The sequence below is a fragment of the Pleurodeles waltl genome, chromosome 4_1 (genome assembly GCF_031143425.1).
Source record: "Pleurodeles waltl isolate 20211129_DDA chromosome 4_1, aPleWal1.hap1.20221129, whole genome shotgun sequence".
Taxonomy (NCBI): domain Eukaryota; kingdom Metazoa; phylum Chordata; class Amphibia; order Caudata; family Salamandridae; genus Pleurodeles; species Pleurodeles waltl.
In genome coordinates, this window is record NC_090442.1 from 661,990,860 (window position 1) to 662,012,322 (window position 21,463).

Sequence of the window (21,463 nt, forward strand, 5' to 3'; positions counted from 1 at the left end):
TCATCCACTGGTTGGATAGTAAATGGCAGCCAGAATTTGGGTGGAGTGGACCCCTAACGCTCCTGGGTCCTGGTGTTGGTGCACCCATTACACTATTGATAATTACGCCCCCGGAGAAGCTTCCTTCACTTCTTCAACTGTGAAGGATCTCCTAGACTGCACCCAAAGCATCCTTCCTGCTGGGGGGAGACATGAGCGAAATCTGTCACCTGATGCCCTGTGTTGGAACCTGTGTGGCTGATTCTGCAAATGAAATGCTTGTAATTTTAATGTGAAATGCAGGTAATTATTATTTTTATTATTATCCTGATATGACTAGGAACCAGGCAGCTGGTGCCTTGTAATAAAGCAATCCTGGTGGTGGGGGCTGTGGCCCACTTCAGCCCCCTATTAGCTCCGCCACTGGTTTCAGGTTCAGAAGAAACCAGAAACATACACTGTTCCGACATCTAATCCTACGGTTTGCAGTTGTCCCCAAAATGAAATAAATACAGCCACACCACAGTGGGCTTGGCCCCCCATACTACATAACAAGTAGCATCACATAAAATGTAGGCATGCCAGAGAGGGAGCACTGTTGTATATTTCCACAGTAACACTTTTACTATTACCAGTTGACTAAAAAATCCCACGCTAAAATACACCTGAAGTATCCTTCTTCAGGTGTTTGTTGGATTTTTAGGCTCCCAGTGTCACTCTAAGTCCCCAACTGCCTCAATAACTGAAATAGAGTTTCAAATATGGGAAACATTTTTTTGTTTGATTTCTCACCCTTACATTTCACCTTTCTGTATGTTTTGGAAATGAGCTCCCAGTGATAAACTGGTAAACTAAATGTTGCTTAAAAGGTGGAAAAGTGTGACCAATAAGCATAGCTGTGTTTCTGGGCCCTTTACATGCAGTTCAAGCCTATTTGTGTACACAGAGAGGTTTGGAGATTAGTTTAGAGTGCAGCGCCAACCAGAAAAGCTTTGTACGAAAGGCTAACAATCTATATGTTTCCCTTTTCTCACCATACCCATACTCAACCTCACCCACATCACTTCTTCAAAATGGCAACAACAGGTGGCCCTCTGTGAGAGCGAGGCGGATCCCCAGAAACTCAATACCAGCCTTCAATCGATGGGTTTGACCTTTGCTTAGGAACCCTTACTGGCCTCCAGAGGGAAGGAGCGGTGGCCAATCTGGTGCAACCATATTAACCTGATCCAATAGGCACATGGAAAATGCATCTGCAAGGATATTTTGTAGGAAACAGATGGAAAATGAAGAGATTCCTCTCGATGCAGTGTAAGATTTACATTATTCTCCACGAACTTCCATGTAGTCTCTGATGTTTATACAATTTATCATAGCTTCCTTTGACAGCTCAGATTAGGAAGCCCGCATAAGCACATGTTCGTGTTGACACGGCAGGGGAGACTGTCCTTTAAAGGGCAATGCGACAGCACAGGCAGACTAGAGGGGGGCGGTTTGAAAGTGCCTTCTAGGATGTTGAAAGTTGCTCACTGTCACTTCCCATTTGATGGGGACGCAGCCCTGTTCAATATCTCAGCCCCCGTTTTATCTTGGCGTTTATCTGAACGGAGAGTGTGTCCAGCTGGCCTAGAGAATTCAAGTGACTGTCTTGAACGAAAACAAAGATTAACTTTCCCATAAAGGTGATACCATGAATGTGATTTTACTCTAGTTTAATAGTTCAATATTATTGACCTCGAAGTAGCGTTTTGCAAATAACACATGGCCTTTGTGCTCCTCCTCAGCCTTAATGAGCTGTTGGACCTGCCATGGAAGGGGACACAGACATGGTTCTATGGTCCCCAAGCAATCTACCATCAAACATAGCGTGGCATCCCTTCGCCCCTTTCCTGGTCATACAGTCACTACGAAGGGTGAAAGGGTGCGGCACTATGTTAAGCTAGCTTGAGCTGCACAGATAACGCACAAAGCACCCACACTTGGCATCCTCTTTCTCCCTCCTTAGCACTCTTGTTAGTAAAACTGTTCAGAAGCTGTTTGGGCACAAAGAGAAAGCATCAGGTATGGCAGGTTGTCTCTCCAATAAATAACACCAAGTGTTGAGCTTTGTTTTGAGGGGGTAGTTATGCGGGACATATGTATGAGCATTTATGGGGAAATGGCATTTCTTAGTTTGAGCTGGACATAGATTTTTGTCAGGGAAGGACAATGAGTGATGTGCCCTGTGTGGTGCTGTTTCAGAGAAGTGTGTGCAGAATGCCAGGCATGGGAGTGTGCTGGTAGAAAGATGCAAAATTAATGAATGCATGCAAATTAAACTATGTATGTATGTGGTATTGTATAGCATGAACCTAGCTAAAAGGCAACAGAACACTGTGCTAAATCAAAGGCAAAAATTACAGTCAATAACCAATTGGAGAGGCAGCTGGGCTCTGGAAGCAAAGGTGTATTGTTAACACATTGTGATGTAGTGTTCCTTATAGAGGTGCCTCTTCAACAGGTATTCTATTCAGGATCGTAAGAGCTTATGCGAAGAAGGCCCGTTAGTGTTTTCTCTTTTTACTCTTCTTTCTCTCTGTTCTGGTGGTGTCCGTGCTCCAGGTAGGCTGGGGAGCTGGTTGTGATGGTTTGTAAATTATGTAGTTGATTTTGAAAATGGGGCGAGCTGGCAAGAGGAGCTGGTGGCGTTCCAACAGGATGGGGTGATTTAATCATTTTTCTTCAGACACCGGGTGAGGTGTGTATGAAGGTCTTAGGGAAGTCAGTGTGAAGTCTGGAAGACCATGGAGCTAGTGGTTCCCACCATCCAGTTGCAAGAGTGTGAGGACTTAAACAGCAGTTCTGAAGTAGCTTTTTGGGCTCACGTTCTTTAGTATAGAAACCAGGCAATCTTTGCTTTCTTGATCTTGTGTTCCACAAAAGTAAATAAGATGTCCAGAATGAAAATAAGTGACCTGCCAGTTCATGAAAGGTGGAGATGGAAGCAATCAAGGGTCTTGTCATAGAGCCAGATTTGCACTAGTTGTTGCATGCCGTTCTAGGCTTCAGTTAGGTGTCCGACATTCAGGACTAAATGAAGTGCAGGCAAAGTTTGAGGCAATGGATGTCTGGGCACAGAACTGTGTATCTGCATATTAGTGAGTTTAAACTGTTGTAAAAATGCATTTGTGTGCTGCAAAATTGCCTTCATGGTGCAATCCGTTTGCAATCCACATTGCAATTTCCTTGGGTAGGGCAGATGTGTGGTTCTACAGCTTTACCACAGTTTCTATTGATGCCCAGAAGGCAATTTTCTCACTCACTGGTAACAAAAGATCCAATATTAGTTATGAAACTACAACTAACTCTCCTAACCAGGTGATGCTTGATCTAGTATGTGCCCTATTATCTAAATTAGCTGGCTCCTAGTAAGAAGAATTAACCCTGGTATGACAATTGGAAACAACGTTTTCTAGTAGCGTGTATGAACATATGAGATGGGTCATTGTTATGCAAGAGAAAGGCACCATTTGATATAGGAAAACGTTCACCATGACCCTCTCACTGCTGTGAAAGTATGAAAAATATTCTCCTATAGTTATATTGAGCAGCTTCCAAAGAGAAGAGAGAAATTCTTTATTGGGGTTAAATTTGTTACATTGTGATCCTCGCATATCAAATATTCCAAAGTGTGACTTATTGTCATTTTGAATACAGACTGGGACACTGTTTGGAAGACCTCTGTGTAAAGCGCTAGATGGATGTTTTACCTATCTGTACGAGGATGCATGTAGAGATTCCAGGGGTCAGACTAAGAGTCCGGCTTGCCTCATGAATTACCCTGAAGACTTGGTAACCTCAGGAATGGAGGTAAACCTTAGCCGTCATTACTCACCTTCTCCTGTGAACATGTAGAATTGCATGTGAAGATAAACTGATCAGAAGACCTACTCACCAGAGTCCTTACAACCATTGTCTGTGAAGCCTCCATCTCAGTTCTATTCTATGCTTAGAGGTTGAGGGCAATATCTCTAATCCAATAGTGCATATAAATTTCATTTGAGGAGGTTGACAGTTGGGTAGGCTCCAGGGCTACATCACTCATTTGGCAAGCATTATTCAGCCTTTCCAAAGATTAAAGGCTCACTCATTAGAAAAACCAAAGAGGCTTGATGCCTCAATTTTGGTTATTCTATTAAATGTTTTTTAACCTCACAAAACATTTTAGATCCTTCAATTCAGTATTCTGAAAATTTTCTTTTCAATTAAATCACATACCAGCACATTTAGTCTCTCAATCTAAAGTGGCATTATTTATCATAGGTAATACTAGGCCTGGAATCAATAGGGTATAGGTATTACTGGTAGATTAGGGCTATCCAACTATAGGCATATATGAAATGGGAAATCAGAATTAGCAACCTTATTTCCACATATTTCCCCTAAATTTCAGGGATTTTTCTGACCACATATAGATTTGCTTTAAGCAGGTGGTCATGTGGCTAGGTTGATCACAACACTTGTAATTTCAGTTACATATGGCACAGGAATTCCCAACAATTCGTAGTAAGAGTCTAAAGGCCTTTATCTTTGTTTAAAGGTGAGCACTTAAGGAGGTAGAAATCGCTAGAAACTAGCTGTGTTAATGTAGTTATTGACAATTAAATAAGCCTTACCTTAGTTGGTTTCTTCTGGACCACCTGCTGCGGCTAAAAAGGGAAAAAAGAAAAGGATTAATATGTTGCTAATTATGAGCTAATTTCAAGTTGTATACGTATATAATTCAGAAGTGCTAGTGTACCTATAAAGGCACAGCAATTTCACATTTGGCAATCCCTGCAGTAGTACATGGAGGACAAGATAGTAACTGGTGACCAGTGCTTAAAGGCAGGGGTTCTTAACCTGTGATCTGAGGATACCTGGCACAGTGAGCCTGTGATTGCTTAGAAAATTAAATGTTAATAGAAAATTAAGATGTTTATAAATAAGCAAAATGTAAAAGATACATTTTAAAAACATTCTATAAATGTAAAGGAATTTGAAATTGGAGACTAAAAATTAATTTGAAATCCTTCGATTAATTTGTGGGAGCAGCGCAAGTGCTTCAAACTGAATATTGGGAAATGGGTGTCCTCTATTGAATTTAGAAAAGCTCCAATCTTTCAATTAAAATGAAAACTTTTTTAATATCTGTTAATGAATTAAATAAAATATGTCATAATTTGTGTATTGGTTTGACAATTGCTTGTTTCTAGATTTTTATATATTGTTTTGTGGTTCAAATCATCGAAATTGCTTGGCTAGGGGTCACCAGATTCCAATAATGACTCAGTGGGGGTCCCCAGATTCCAGGAATGATTCAGTGAGGGTGCCTGGATTTCAGTAATAATTAAGTGGCGGGTCCACAGAATTCAAAAGGTTAATAATCACGGCATAAAGGCAAGGGCGGCTCCTCTGCACTGGCAGAGGAGCATCGCCCCCTGGCCAGGAAGAATAGCAGAAGAAAATAAGAGCCAGGAAAAATAAAAACATAGTTGACTATTGTTTTATTTTTCATCTGCTGGCTCAACCAGAAGTGCAGGGAGGGGGTGCTGGGGCACCGCAGGTGGGAGTCCTCCTAAATGCGTGTGTATGTGTATTTGGCCAGCTGTCTCAGGCCAGCAACCAAACAAGTGCACTTAGTTTTCTCCAGCCCAACTGTGTTGAACAGCTGGGCTGGAGAAACTGCACAGACCCCAGAATAGTGTTTGAGCGGCAGTCCAAGCTGCTCATACCAATCCTGGTGCTGCTTCCATGCTACATTTAGCATGAAAGCAGCACCAAGATTGCTGGAGAGACCAGCATTTGTTGTGCCACCAACCATAAGAGGAGTAAGGCAGCAGGAGATGGCAGGAAAGGTACGTTTTATTTTTTTTGTTTCCCTCATCCCCGTCGCCTCCCTGTCCCCCCCCAGTTGACATTTGCAGCTGCCGCCGCTGCGTAAGATACTTCTTCTGAGTTGCTTGACTTCTTTGTAGGTGGATAACGAGTTTGAGATACAGAACCTACATTGAGCGTATCAGGAGCTGAGGAAAATCTACATCACCCTAGCCTTCCTCTTTAAAGTACACTTCCTGCATAAATACATATTGGGCAGAGAGCAAAGTATGAACATTTCAAACTAGTTTTAAGAATCCACTGACCTGGAGGGTAAAACTCGTTTCAAAACGCAGTTTAAAGAACTTGTAACTTTGCTGTTGATCCTCTGGAATTGGCCTAGTTGGTGTTTGCTTTATAAGTCTTGTAAGTATTAGTTTTGTCTATTGATAGTTCTTTCTTTCTGGATATTTTCTATACACTCTATGGTCATCTGTAGATGGACCAGTGACAATGCCACACTTCAGAAAGCTGTTCTAGAAGTATTCTGTGTCATCAAATATCACTTGCCCCCTCCAAGTTACACTGTCTAGATTGATGTGACCACATGAACTAAAGGTTTCATTACCTAGAGGTCACTACATTGGTAAAAGATGTCTTTGCATGAGCATAGCACTAAGAAAAAAGATCATAGAACATACGTTACATGACACAACCCTTGAAGGTAAATAGCATACTTCTTAACAAAACACAGTATAGCACACCATGACCAGCCTTAACCTAAGCCAGAAGCTAAACAAATATTGCCAGTTACAGGTAGCTCAAGGGATTTCCTATCCGCCGGCATCATAGAGCCCTGTTTGTGTGTACACTCCACAATAGATCTGCTACTCTCCCCAGGACACCTGAAGACGTGCACCAAGCACTTGGGTAACAATAAGAGAAAGACCAAGAGAACATTGCAATGTTTTTAAACCTCTGGTGAAGTCAGTAAAAAGATAGACCGGTTGGAAATTCACAACAAAATGAAAGACAAAAGCAGCACAGCAAGAAGAGGGGCATGAATTCTGTTATGCAACGGAAAATAATAGACGTATGTAGTGGTATCATTCTGTTCCAGAAGCTAGATTAGTCTTTATAAATACCACATTGTTATTGGTAACCAATATGAAAGAGTTTGTCTAAGTGATTGATTACTGCAATTATATGCAATGTCAGGTCAAACCTTTTGGAACATTAATTTAGCATTTTATGAGTATAAATATATTGACAGGGCACACATTTTTAGGGCCAAGCCTGCAAGAGCATGCTCTAGCACCTCGCTTATGAGACTCTGTTGTGTACAATAAAGGGCTTGGAGCCCGCCTGTCTCTTACAATTTGTTGGCTTGCGTGTCGCTCTTCTTTACAGCCTCGTAATGTGTCACTGCAGGCCAAGCATCATTTCCGTTCCTCTGTGTGTAGCAGGGACCAAGCAATAATTGATTCAATGTAATCAATGCCCGTCCGCTGCTCCCAACATGATTGAGGTACTATTTTGTTCTTTTTAACTTTTAGTGTCCTGAAAACAGAAGGCTTGTGACTAGCAACAGTATGCCCAGCAGGACAAACAAAATTGCAAAACTTTATTGTTTACAGGTAACTTTCTTTTATTTTACCAAGTCATCTTTTCTCACTTTGCACTCATGTTTTCTTTTATTTTTGCTCGTGGGCACTGTTCTCAAAGATGATGATTGGCTTGTTTGCAAAGCGACATTGTTTATTATGTATAATTTTTGAAATGATGCTTTAACACATATTCGTGCAATACACCCCAATCCACCCCACCCGAAACCACCCCACTCCAATTCAAACCACTCACCCCAATCCTCCCCAACCCACCCCACTAGCATCCAATCATCCCAAACCCACACAAATCTAATGAGCCTCAATCCAATACAAAACAATCTGCACCACTGAAATAAATCTGAACTATTCCAATTTTAAACAGTCTGCCCCACCCCAATCCAAAACAATATGCCCCACTCCAAACAAAATCAATCTGCCCCCCTCCTGTCCAAAGAAAATCTGCCCCACTCCAATCCAAAAATATCTGCCCCACTCCAGTACAAAAATATCAGCCTCACTCCAGTACAAAAATATCTGCCCCACTCCAGTACAAAAATATCTGCCCCACTCCAGTACAAAAATATCTGCCCCACTCCAGTACAAAAATATCTGCCCCACTCCAGTACAAAAATATCTGCCCCACTCCAGTACAAAAATATCTGCCCCACTCCAGTACAAAAATATCTGCCCCACTCCAGTACAAAAATATCTGCCCCACTCCAGTACAAAAATATCTGCCCCACTCCAGTACAAAAATATCTGCCCCACTCCAATCCGCCTCACTCCAATCTCCCCCACTTAAATCCAAAACAAGCAGTCCCACTCCAATCCAAAACAAGCAGTCCCACTCCAATCCAAAACAATCTGCCCTACTACAATCTGACCCACTTCAATCCAGAACAACCCACTTCAATCCATTTCAATCTGCCCCACTCCAATTTGTCCCACTCCAATCCCAAACAACCCACTCCACTCCAAAACAATCTGCCCCAATCCAAATCCAAAACAATCTGTCCCACTCCAATTTGCCCCAATCTAATCCACCTCACCTCAATCCAATGCACCCCACTCCATCCCAATTCACCCCAATGGATTGCCACCACAATCCACCCCTCTACAATCCAGGCCACCCTGCACCAGCCCAGTCCACCCCCATTCAGCCAAGTCCAATCTACCCACTCCAATCCAATACACCTCACCCCAATCCACCCATCCCAATCCACTCCAGAACAATCCACCGCACTCCAGTCCAAACCACCCCACCTTAGTCAAATCCACCCCAAACCAGTCTGATCCACTCTATCCCAACTCAACTCACCCAGTCTAATCCTCCCCACTCCAATCAAGTCCACTGCTACCCAATCCATCTCACTCCAATCAACTCACCCCCGCCACCTCAATCCACCCCACTCCAATACAATCTCCTTTAATCCACACCAGTACACATTAATACACAGACTCCAGTCCAATCCACCCCACTCCAAACTACCTAAATCTACCCCACTTCAATCAAGTCTACCCCTCTCAAATTATTCCACCCCACACCAATCCAATCCACCCACACCAATTTATTTATTTTTGGCAGTTTTATATAGTGTAAACTTGATTCTAAGGTATTGGAGTGATCTACATGAGCATCAGTTACATTACACAAAGACACACTCATTTTTTGGTTAGGCACAGGGAGATTGTGATTTGCCCAGAATCACAGGATGTTTTGCCGACACAGAGACTCAAACCTGGTTCCCCAGCTCCAAAGTCGGAAGCTCTGGTCATTACGCCACATCCTCTCTCCAGTCCACCTCACTCTGATTCAATCCACCCAACTCCAATCCAATAAACCCCACTCCAGTCCAATCCACCACAATCCTCCCACCCCACTGTAATCCAATCCACCCACCCCTATCTAATCTATCCCAAGCCATCATACCCAATCCAATCCACCCCACCATAATACACCCCACTCAATTCAATCTGCCCCATTCTAATCCACTTCACTCCAATCCACCCCATCCCACCCCAATCCGATCAGTTATTCCATCCACCCCAATCTGATCCACCCCACTCCAGTTCACCCCACTCCAATCCACCCCAATCCAATTCACCCCATGTCAATCCAATCCGCCTCAGTGCAATCCACCCCAATCCAACCCACCCCACCTCATGTCAATCCACTCCACCTCGCACCAAACCACCCCACTCTACTCAAATCCACCCCACTGTACCCCAATCTAATTCACCCCACCCCATCCCAGTTCAGTCCAACACACTCCAATCCAATCAGCTTACCCTACTCCAATCTACCTCACTCCAATCAGTCCACCCCAATAAATCCACCCTAGCCCAATCCACCCCATTACAATCCACCTAACCCCAATTCAATCCACCACACCCCATCTCAGTTCAGTCCACCCCACTCCACTCCAATCCATCCACCCCATTCCTCCAATCTACTCAAATCCACTGCACTCCAATCTAACAAACCCCACTCCACTTCAGTCCCTCCCACTGCAGCCCACCACATTTCAATCCACCCCCACACCAATCCAATTCACTCCACCCCAGTTCAGTTCAACCCAATCCAACCCAACCCATTCAACTCCAATCCACCCTCCCCACCCCCAATGCAATCCATCCCACTCCAATCTATGCCACTCCAATCTAATCCATTCAAATCCACCCACTCCAAATCAACCCACTGTCTCAAATCCAATACACCCACTCAAATCCAATCCAGCTCACCCCAGTCCAATCCACCCCACTCCAATTCACCCCACTCCAATCCAATTCACACCAGTGCAATCTAATACACCCTCCTGATTCAATCCACCCCCTCCCAATACAATACACTCACCCCACCCCATCACTCCAATCCAAACTACCCACTCAAATGCATTCTAATTAACCCTGTAGGAAGCTGGCCTGGTGTGTGGTGGACACCTATGATGTTGGCAACCCCTATTAGTGAATGAAGACAGTGTCTAGGAAGCCAGGTCTCTCTAGCGGCAACTGTGGATGAGCAGCCAAGACTTATCTAGAAGGTGTGTAAAGCACTTGCAATACCACAGTAGTCACAAAGCAGTTTATCACGCCTGAAAGGAACTACATAGTGTTGCAAAAATGAAGGTAATTTATTATAGTAACACTGAACTAGATTACTTGTAGGCAGTCCCCTCAACGGGTAGTAAGTACACACTATATATATATATATATATATATATATATATATATATATATATATATACACACACACACACACATACACATACACACACACTAATAATCAGGAATTAGCATAGGAAACAACAAGCATTGGCAAGAATTGTAGAAAAAAAGCTAGTGCCCTAGGGGAGGGCCAAGCCATATACTAAAATTGTGGAAAGCAAAATCCCCCACCCAATTATATGGAGTAGTTAGAGGGAAGCTGGGAGAACTATGGACCCCAAGAGGTGAGTACCTTAGTGACCCCCAGCGACCATGAGAGCTGAGGTAAGTACCTGGTCTTCCCAAGGATTAACAAGAGGAGTTGGGAAATGGATTGTGCAAAAACAAGACCAGACCGGAGGAACCTAAAGATGGGTTCTGGAAGAAGAGGACCTGCAAAAGAAGGGGACTGAGTCCATTCCACGGTAGAGTGTCCAGGCGGGGCAGGAGTCACTACCCACCCTTCTGTGGATGAAGATACAAGTCGATGAGGAGAGATGAAGATCAGCTGTAGAGTACAGAAACTGCAGAGAAGTCCTTGGAGACATGCAGATGATGTCTTATGCTGGTTGCCGGGTTGCAGTCAGTCAGTGGTTAGGAGCTCCACTAACAAGCCTTGGCAAATGCAAGAGGAGGCAAAAGAAGAGTTGCAAGGCTGAAGAGGACCAGCAAGGTCCAGGGGACTCGACCCTTGGAGGGGAATCTGGGCTGACCCTCAGCAGGTGGGAAAGCCAGCGGAAGCAGTCACACCCCCCACACACAACCCACTGGCAGCAGGCATAGTAAGTTGCAGTGAGGCCTAATCAGTACACCTGGAGAGGAGTCCCACGTCTCTGGAGCAGCAGAGGAGAGACTATCCTTGCAAGAATGAAGTGCCAGGGCTACTGGGAACCTGAAGATCCCTTGGAGCAGGAGACAACAAGCCTTGGTTGCTGCAAGAGTCACAGTATACAAGAGTACTGTCCTGCATGGAGAAGCAAAGACTCACTGTCCCCCAAGATGGAGAGCGGGCAGAGAGGACCAAAGGGACCACTACAGACCACCACCTGTGATGCAGGATCCAGGCAGTTCCAGAGAAGAGCAGATCCACGCAGCCAGACGTCATTGCTGTAGGTGTCTGCAGATTCAGGGGAGTGACACCTTCACTCCAACGGAGAGGCCTTCTTTCTTCTTGATGGAGCTGTAGTCTTGCTGACCCCATAGGATGCACAGCCATGGAAATGTTGCAGTTGCTGGAAGGAGCTGGGAAATCAATGTTGCAAGGTGAGGTCGTCTCAGGAATTGCAGTCTTGTTGGTTCCGGAAGTGTCCAGTTGTGGTTCCGGTGACCAGGAGCAGAAGTAGAGCATGCAGAGGAGTCCTGGTGGAGTCTTCCATGGCAAATCTGTAGACCTACCCGCAAGGGAATCCCTAAATAGCCCTACCAGTGGGGTTGGTCACTTTGCACAGTGACTACCTATCAGAGGGGGTCATTGATGTAATCTGCCTGACCTGGCCACTCATATGCTCCCAGGGGCCTCTTCACATCTTGTTTTCAAGATGGCTGAATCGAGTGGCCACCTGAATGAGCTCTGAGCAGCACCCCTGGGGTTGTGATGGACAGGGGAGGGGTCACTCCCCTTTTCTTTGTCCAATTTCATGCCAGAGGAGAGACTGGGAGTCCCTGGACTGGTGGAAACCGGTTTATGCAAGGAGGGCACCAAATGTGCCCTTCAAAGCATACAGGTGGCTGGGGGGGTTACCCCTCCCCAGCCTTGTAACTCCTATTTCCAAGGGAGAGGGTGTTGCCACTCCTCTCCCACAGGAAATCCTTTGTTCTGCATTCCCCCACCTGATCTGGTCAAGCAGCAGGAGGGCAAAAACCTGTCTGAGGGGCTGCAGCAGCGTGTGCTGCATGCAAACCCTGGAAGACTGGTAGAAGGCATACTGCCAGGGCCTCTAAGGAGCCCCCAGAGTGCATGGAGTCATGCAATCAATACTGACAACAGTACTGGGGTTTGATTCCAACATGCTTGACACCAAACATGCCCAGGTTTCGAGTTTCCATTATGTAGTGCGACCTGTGGCCAGTACACAAATAAAATGGCTTCCATGCAATTATGAAGTCCAGTGCATTGGAACTGGAGTTCATAGGGACACCTCTGCTCATGCAGGGGTGCCCTCACACACAGGGACCTGCACCCTGCCCTTTTGGTTGGAAGGGCCTAACATAGGGGTGACTTGTAGTTACCTGGTGTGGTGACCTGTGGTGAAAGGGTGCATGCACCTTTTCACGCAGGCTGAAATGGCAGGTCTGCAGACACATTTTGCATGGGCTCCCATGGGTGGCATAATACATGCTGCAGCCCATGGGGGACACCTGGTGTCCCAATGCTGTGGGTATCTAAGTGCCATATACTAGGGACTTACAAGGGCACACTGGTATGCCAACTGTGGAGTATACAGAAGTCCAAGGTAACCAAATGTGGAGGGAAAGAACACAATCACTGGGGTCCCGGTTTGAAGGATCCCAGTGAAAACAGTCTAAGTAGGCAAACAGTGATGGTAACCATGCCAAAAAGAGGGTACTTTCCTACACACTCCACTTGAATCTACCCCAGTCCAATCCACCTCACCCCATTTCAATCCACCCAATCCAATCCACCTCACCCCATTTCAATCCACCCACTCTAATCCAATCCACCCCACTCAATCCAGCCCACTCTACCCCAATTCAATCGATCCCACTCTACTCCAATCCACTGCACTCTACTCCAATCCAATCCACTCCACGTACTCAATCCTCTCCAACCCCCTCCATCCTATTCCACCTCACTCTGACACTCTCTGCCACTGAACTCTATTCTACTCTACTCCCCCAATCCACTCTACAACACTCCAACAAATCCACTCTATGACACTCTACTCCGACACTCCACGCCACCAACTTTTAGCCATGCTGGACAGCCGCCACAGTGGTTTACAACGTGGCAAACCCCATTGCTAAAGCCAACAGCTCTTGTATAGGTGAGACCTATTGGCTTTGGCAATGCTTGTTAAATCCTTATTCTCTGCACATGTTGGAAAGTTTCTGTGCACGGCTGCATGACCTTCCTATTAGAGCTGTGGCAAGTGACGTCCTTGACTGCCTAGCAGGTTGCAAATTTAACTGTTATGCCCTCTAGAATGTTGATATGTTGTTGTTTGGAAACATCATTGATTTCAGGCCATTGTATACAGATCAACCTCTAATTTACCTTCTGTTGGGACTCTCAATACTGATTTTTTATTGCTTGCCATATCACTGCCTTTGAGATAAAGTGCCTTATCTCAAAAGACGGCTTCCACTTTCTGCCCCTTGCAAGAGGCTGTATACAAGTTTCATGGACCCAGTGCTCTTTAAACTTTCTAAATGCTCTCAAATGTGGCTGGCTTTTTGCTCATGAAAGTCCTGCTTATACGCATGCAAGGGTGGCACCCTGCCAATGCAATGATGAGACTGCGGACCAGCTTACTCATTCTTCTTGCCATGTTCTGAGAAGAAGGGTTAGCAGACTAGTCCCTAAGCATTCCAGATCATGTTGTGTCCTCCAGTTCTTGGCATGTTTAAACCTTATGCACTTCCAGAAACCCAAGGAGCTCTTACCTTGGACAACTTTAATTCTACACGCAATATCATTTTAAAGAGAAAATAAAATTGTGTGGCCTTAGGTTAGGGTACAAAGCATCAAGGAGTCCTCTGGAGTCAATAGGAGACACCATTACATCAGACCAAATAATTACACCAAGATATCATCCATTATAGGCCGATCTATTACTTACACACTCTTCTAAACAGGAAAGATAGCTTGGCAGCTGTGGCTCCTCCGGTATGGCGGAGTACCGTCACCCCCACCCCGCCAGAAGCAGCTTCAAATTGAAAAATACAAACAATAATAAACAATGTTTATTCTAATTTTTATTTTTCAAGGGGGTCATGAGAGTCCATTGAGAGAATGAGAGCAGCGTTAGGATTGACTGCAGGGCATTCTGGGATCCTATGCCTGCTGTAAGTGAGGACGGCAGAGCAGCACAGCGGAGGTGGTGAGTCCGGGATGTTTTGGGGTTTTTTTGTAAAAAATGTTTGTGTGCCTTGCTGCTTTCCCCCACACAGGAGACATTCCTGTAGCTAGGTCAGAGTAGCAGGGGGTCCTGTTTTGCTACCCCCACCACATTGATGATACATGCCCAATACTAATACTGACACGATCATTCCGCATGCAAATTAATTTACTTTGCCAATGGACACGGCCAAACATAATTACACATTCTTTTAGTTGCGAAAGAGAAATCATGAACAGTCCAAAATGTATGCATGTATTACTTAATTGTCCACATTTTAAGAGATTTCCTTGCCCTGTTGACTAGTTTACCAATTTCATTTGAAATCAATGGGTGACACCATTTTCTCATTAGTAGCACTGAACTAACAAGAGTAAGTCAAAATGAGTGCAGATACTGCAATAGGGAAATACATTAGGAGCTGTGTTTGTCAGATCCTTATGACATCCTAGCAGAGTGCGGTGTGTGGGTAACAACCTAGCCAAGTGTAAGCCTGACCCAATCCTCAAATATTTAATTGAAAGAACACGTTTGAGTCAGACAAGACGTTCTTGTGCACACTTCTTCCTTTCCTTACACACGTGTGCAAACTGTAGCACAAGTTCCACCCCTTGGTAGCTCCTGGTGAAGAGTTTAGGCATGGTTGGAACAGCATTCCACCACTCAGTGTGGCGTGTTTATCCAGGCCTGGGACATTCATGGTATCTTTCAGCCTACAGTAATGGAACAAACCATTAGACTGTTCTTGTCTTCCTGTGTCTCCAGGAAGCAGACACCTATATTATTTGAATGTCCACCATTCAATTACTACACTGCATGGAGCAGAGCCGGGGACATTATACCTGCCCCTAGAGAACATACGCCTACTAATATAGTTCAACCTAAATCAGCAATCGATGCTTTAAGTGTGAATAGACTTTTGGTGGTTAAACAGTTTCCCGGTTTTAAACAACACAATAGCCAAGACATCAGATTAGTAAGTGGTTTGAACAGGATCATGCAAGTTGGTCAACTGTGGTAATCAGGATTAACTAGGAGGTACATTAAGTGAAATTTGCAAATTAATTTTGAAACATGTATGCTGTGTACAATATGGAATACAACATATTTGATGACCAGTTGTATAGGAAACGACATTCTGCAGGAGAAAAAAAAAAGCAAAATGATTTAATTTCGTGTAAACTTACTGATTATGGGTAGGAAACTGCACAGACTGGAGTGACATCGAACTTAATGCATCCTTCACATTTGGGAAGTGGAGCCAAATTAATTTAATGTGTTGCTAAGCATAGTAAAACTTTAAATAATAAGATTTTCTAGTACAGCAGTCGGAAACCCGTCCACTACACTGCGTCTCGTATTAATGCACCGCAGCCCCAGCGTGGTTCTTGGCCAAGCGTGGTGCATTCATGGAGCGCAGCCGAGCCGCGACTCAATGAAAACCTTCTGAAAGGGCTGCCAAGTCGGCGAGCTTTCCATGAATTAGCTCCCGACACTTCAATGATGCGGGAAGCACAATGCCTGAAGCGGGGCCAGCGCTGGCTGCCGGCCTAGTATGTGTCAGGGCGCTCCTGCCAGCTGCCCTTCCACACAGAGGCCTCTGCTCGTAGGACCACCAGACAGGCGGACCCCGAACACAAGTCTTGGCACTGCGCCGGGCTTGGCGCTGCTTGTGCGCGTTCCCAGACCCTGGCAGCCGCGCTGCGCCCTGGAAATATTTTCATTCACTTATGCTGAGCTGTGTTTACAGATGACTTTATGTCAAAAACTGGGGAAAGCAACTTTTCATCTTGCCGCACCACAACTTTCAACCTCCTACGATTAAAATGTATTTTTCAGAAATGGCATCGTTAGTCGATTTAAAATGCTATTCCTATAAGGCACTTGGAAAACACATGGCCAAGTATATTTTCAAGCGTTCCCAGTTACAATACACACATGATACGTTATTAAATAATGTTATACAATAACAAAGGGTTACTTTGGCGTCACGAGGCATCTAGGGACAACATAAATAGCTGTTGACCATTTGATCGCTAATAATCTCTTTCCCATACATTACTACTTCCCATCACTGAATTGCAGGCTGTCTGCTTGATTCAGTGTCACTAAATGATCAAACCGTGGTCGGCTCACTTATATAAAATACACATATTCATTTCTCTGTTTTATGACAATTTTTTATTGGCAAGTGAATTATAACTGGGCTGTATTTATTGTAATTTTTCTGAGAAGTCTATGAATCAATGGACTACATAGACAATAAAAGCACAACCCAAGTGATTCGACTCAGTGGCCCTGCAAAAACTCTAACCAGGGATTTAAACCAGATATCTTATTTGACATACATGTAACAGTTTTAGAAAGAGCCTAAACTAGGTTCTAAGATTTGGTAGGGGGAGGGGGTAGCTGCTACCTCTTTTTGTCACACCATTAATGTAAAAAAAAAAAAAAAAAAAAAAAAAAAAACCCTAATAATGTATGCAAAAAAAGATAACCATGCCATAAAAATTATAATAAAACGAATGTGCCTTTAGTACCATCTATGTCGATGATTGGAGGCAGAGAGAGCAGAGAGAAACAGATATGACTAGCATGAAAAACGTTGGTCAACCAGAGAGTCGAGATTAGAATTCAAGTCTTTCTGTTCCACCGTAAACAAACAATAAAAACAAACAAAAAAAAAAAAACTTCTCACACCTCTCAAAAAGTTTCCACAGAAAACATAACCTCAGCTCTTTGAAAGAAACCTCCCACTCAAATGCCCCAGGCAGTTCATTTTTTAGGGGGAATATTTACATGGAAGAGTGCCACGAAGTCACTCAAGTACTGTATTCTAGAAGAATCCAGGAGTTTTCAGTCAGAAAGTGATTATTTGCACTAGCAGGATTTTAGTTTTTTTTAATTTAAATTAAAAACAGATAGGTGCATTTCATCGACAGTTAAAGTTCAACTTGAGGAAAACCGCATTTCTGTAAATGTAAATTCTGCCATGCCGCCAACAACAGCACCATGTGCGTTCGGATCAGAGGACGCTTTCTTTGACGGTGGTGGTCCGGTGGTCCTTTGTCAAGCTCTCGGAATGTTATTGACGGGACCCCAGCTCACCCCCTTCCTCCGCTCACTGAGATTATTCCAGTTCATTGTGTTACAAAGACCTCAGCAAGGTCTAAATGACCGAGGACCAGACTTCTGGGGAATTCACTAGGGACTGCCATTTAGGCGTTCAGCTTGCCAATAGGGAGGGAAGAGAAATTTGGGGTAAAAAATACAATGAGCAAAACTTGTTTGAGCTGAAATTACACTGTCGCGCTGGTGCACAGCAGAATTGTAACGATGGTCTGCACTCCTCTTTTGGGAGTAGTTTAGCTGCAGGTCTTTGTAACATATTTTTTATTTACGGTGTTCCATAGAATGGACCATTGCATAGGAAGACGCATTTCACACAAAAAAGAGCCAAAAACCCCAAATGCTGCAAACAGCGGCCACTCGCCTTCCGGTCATTCGAGTTGTTCCTGTGCTTGCAGTCTAAATTCTTCTGTGAATACCGTGTAATTACATGACGTGGCAGAATTGTGATTTCGTGAATATCGCGTAATAAATCTAACATAAAATTACTGCGATTACACAAGATTATGCCTGTGCAATGGAAATTGTACCCAGGCCTATTTAGAATGCACATAATGTTAATCTTTACATTCACAATAGCGATTGATCGTGTTTGCAAGAACAAGTACCTCTCTGAAAGTGCACGTGCATCTTAAACTGATCATAATGTTTGTGGGCCGTTGGTGAACGTGTGCCATACTTCAACTTTGGCTTGGCCTACCACTGTTCCCAATAATTGCACCACTTACTTTATAGGTGTGCATCTATAATGTACTGCAGTTCATTTATGTTACAGGCGGAGCAGCAGTCCCCGACCGCCTGACTTCTGCACATCTGCTGGGCCTCCTTGAGCTCTGGGTAGTTTTATGTCTAATGTTTGGTGCAGGGCTGTCAATGTCTATACGACTTCGTGGGTGTGTTGTCACAGAAACACTATACGCATGCCCTGATCTGGTTTAAGACGGACATTCGTTCTTTCTGGGAGCAGGGCGTATGTGTATTTTATGGCAAGACCGGAGGCTCCTATTATACTTCTCTATCTTGCTTTATTTCAAACAGCAGCAGTCAAGAAAAACTACATTTCCCAGGAGGCTGAAGGAACACACAGCCAATGGGGAAGAAAAACGTATCGGCAAGGCCACCAATAACATGCTTGAACATACTATAAACAGTATACTTGACTGCGACCAGCCCTCTTTCTTGCTGCTTGCAGTCAAGATAAGTGTTTAAAAAAATGTCTATATATTTACTGTGTGCGCGCACTTCTACTGTTATTAAGTACTGTTTATTGCGCTCCTTCTTCGTTTCTACTGCGCAACGCTGCGCTTTGTTATCGTTACCTTAGTAACGTTTTTCTGCTAGACTATTATTGATTTCCCCCCACCTCGCGCTGGCCTTTCTCAGGAATGCGCGAACGTTCCAACGGCCGTTTTTCTCTCATTACACAGCGCCGCTTAACCTCAGACGACTGCGCTTCATCTCCATTACCGCCGAACTGCCTCTCGCTGCTGCCTACTCTTCTTCTTTGTACCCGGCCAGCCTCCTCACACCGGTAACGCCCCCGGGGGCGTGTTTCTTTAAAACTTCCACTCCCACAACATTTCCTTAACCCTTTCCTCCCTAATTTACTATAAATATGACAGACAATGCCCAAAATGAAGAGGATAATTTTAATCAAGAACTTGATAATTTCATTAATGATTCAGTGGCAAAAGCCATCAATATTTCAATGGGAAAAATTACAAAAAACCTCCAGTCCTCTATTCAGGACATGGTTTCCAAATCCTTATCGGCCCATTCTGCGGGGGAACGCAGAAAAATAAAAATAACTAAGGATTTGTCTGCCCAAAAAGCCCTCAATACAGTCACCCCTGATGGCGCTAACTTGACTGGTGAAAATTCTTCACCCCAGATCGAGGACAAGTCTCCTCAAAGGTCTCCTTCTCAGGAGGGGAAACCAAGACTAAAATGTTCCCAAAAGTCTAAGCATGTTTTAGCTGTGCCACAAAAAATAATTATATCCCACATTTCCGACACAGATGATGACATGGGTGACTTAGACGATCCTGATGACAACACGGATATCTGGGGCTCCCAGTCTCAATCCTTCACCCGCACGCCCCAAAAAGACAAAACTTGACTCGTCCACTAATCCATTCACACCCAAACAAATCCTGGACCCAGATGGTAATCCCATGTTCAATCCCTCCTTCATACACCACCCTAATTCGACCGAATGGTTACCCTCTTCACATGTTGCAGACTATGGGGGTTATTCCAACTTTGGAGGAAGTGGTAATCCGTCCCAAAAGTGACGGTAAAGTGACGGATATACCACCATCCGTATTACGAGTCCATTATATCCTATGGAACTCGTAATACGGCTGGTGGTAAATCCGTCACATTTGGGACGGATTACCACCTCCTCCAAAGTTGGAATAACCCCCTATATCTCCTCCAGACTAAGACTTCCACTTGATAAACCCACTAGGTCCAAACTCAGATCAGAATGCCCTAGACCTTCCCTTTCATCCAATATTACCTCTACCCCATATATATCGACCAATCCCTCCTCACCTTCTTTTCCAAATTTGGTAAAGATCCCCGTAAAGGCGTTGATAAAGCCTGGTGTAACTGCCAGGACAAACTTTTAGACCTGGTAGGTCCTCTGGCTAGAATTTGACATGGCAGAATCAGCCAAATCTGAGAACATTGACATTGATCCTGCAGAACTATCCTTATGGATCCAGAGAGCCTTTTGCCTCCTAGGCAACGCCAATTCTGCTATTTTCCATGAAAGACGGAAAGGTCTCCTCCTCAAATTGGACCCTAAACTGGCCAATCTAGCTTCATTGACCCTGGCGTCAAAGCCGATGGCCTCCTCTTTGGAGATTCTTTCATAAAGAATTTGGGGAAGTTCGTCTCCACTTTTGCCTCCATAGACAAGGCATAACAATCAATTAAAAAAGTTTTCCACCAACGTGTTTTTGGCAAGGCCAGTACAGGCAGGAGCCGCTTTACCAGCCGTTCCTTCAGATCCAGAGGCTCCTTCAATGCCTACAATTCCTATAACTCCAATTACGATACACAACCCTACAAGCCTCAATTCTATCCCCAACGCTACAGAGGCTCCCGTGGCCGTGGTCAACGCGGATCCAGGTTCAACTACCAACAAGGTAAGCCCCAATTATGGCCTTCCTCCTATAGGTGGCCGTCTTCGTCACTTCATACAAAAATGGAAGAGCATTACTTCAGATCCATGGGTACTCAATGCAGTACAAGGTTACACCATAGAACTTTATTCGATACCACACCAAACATCCCTCCCTCCCCCCCTTTTCTTCTCTTCGGAAATGACAGCCCTAATTTAATCAGAAATCCAGTCACTCCTCCTCAAACAAGCCATTCAGATATCCCGTCCAGACCCCTCCGGTTTTCTCAGCACACTCTTTTTAGTCCAAAAGAAGAACAAAAAACCAAGGGCAGTCATCAACCTAAGAAATTTCAACCGATTTGTCGTATACAGACACTTCAAAATGGAAACCATTATTCACCTAAGAGATATCCTTCTTCCCCACGATTACATGGTTCGTCTGGATCTCCAAGACGCATATTTATCCGTACCTATATATGTAACACACAGGAAATTTC

The 21,463-nt window shown here is 44.3% G+C and overlaps 1 protein-coding gene across 1 annotated transcript in view; it reads right to left on the bottom strand.

Moving 5' to 3' along the window:
- Positions 1 to 21,463, bottom strand: part of HMGA2 (high mobility group AT-hook 2) — a 244,343-nt gene that overhangs the window by 51,413 nt on the left and 171,467 nt on the right. Inside the window, exon 4 of the mRNA XM_069229146.1 lies at positions 4,635 to 4,667. Coding sequence (XP_069085247.1) covers positions 4,635 to 4,667 — 33 coding nt within the window. The remainder of the gene's footprint in view (positions 1 to 4,634; positions 4,668 to 21,463) is intronic.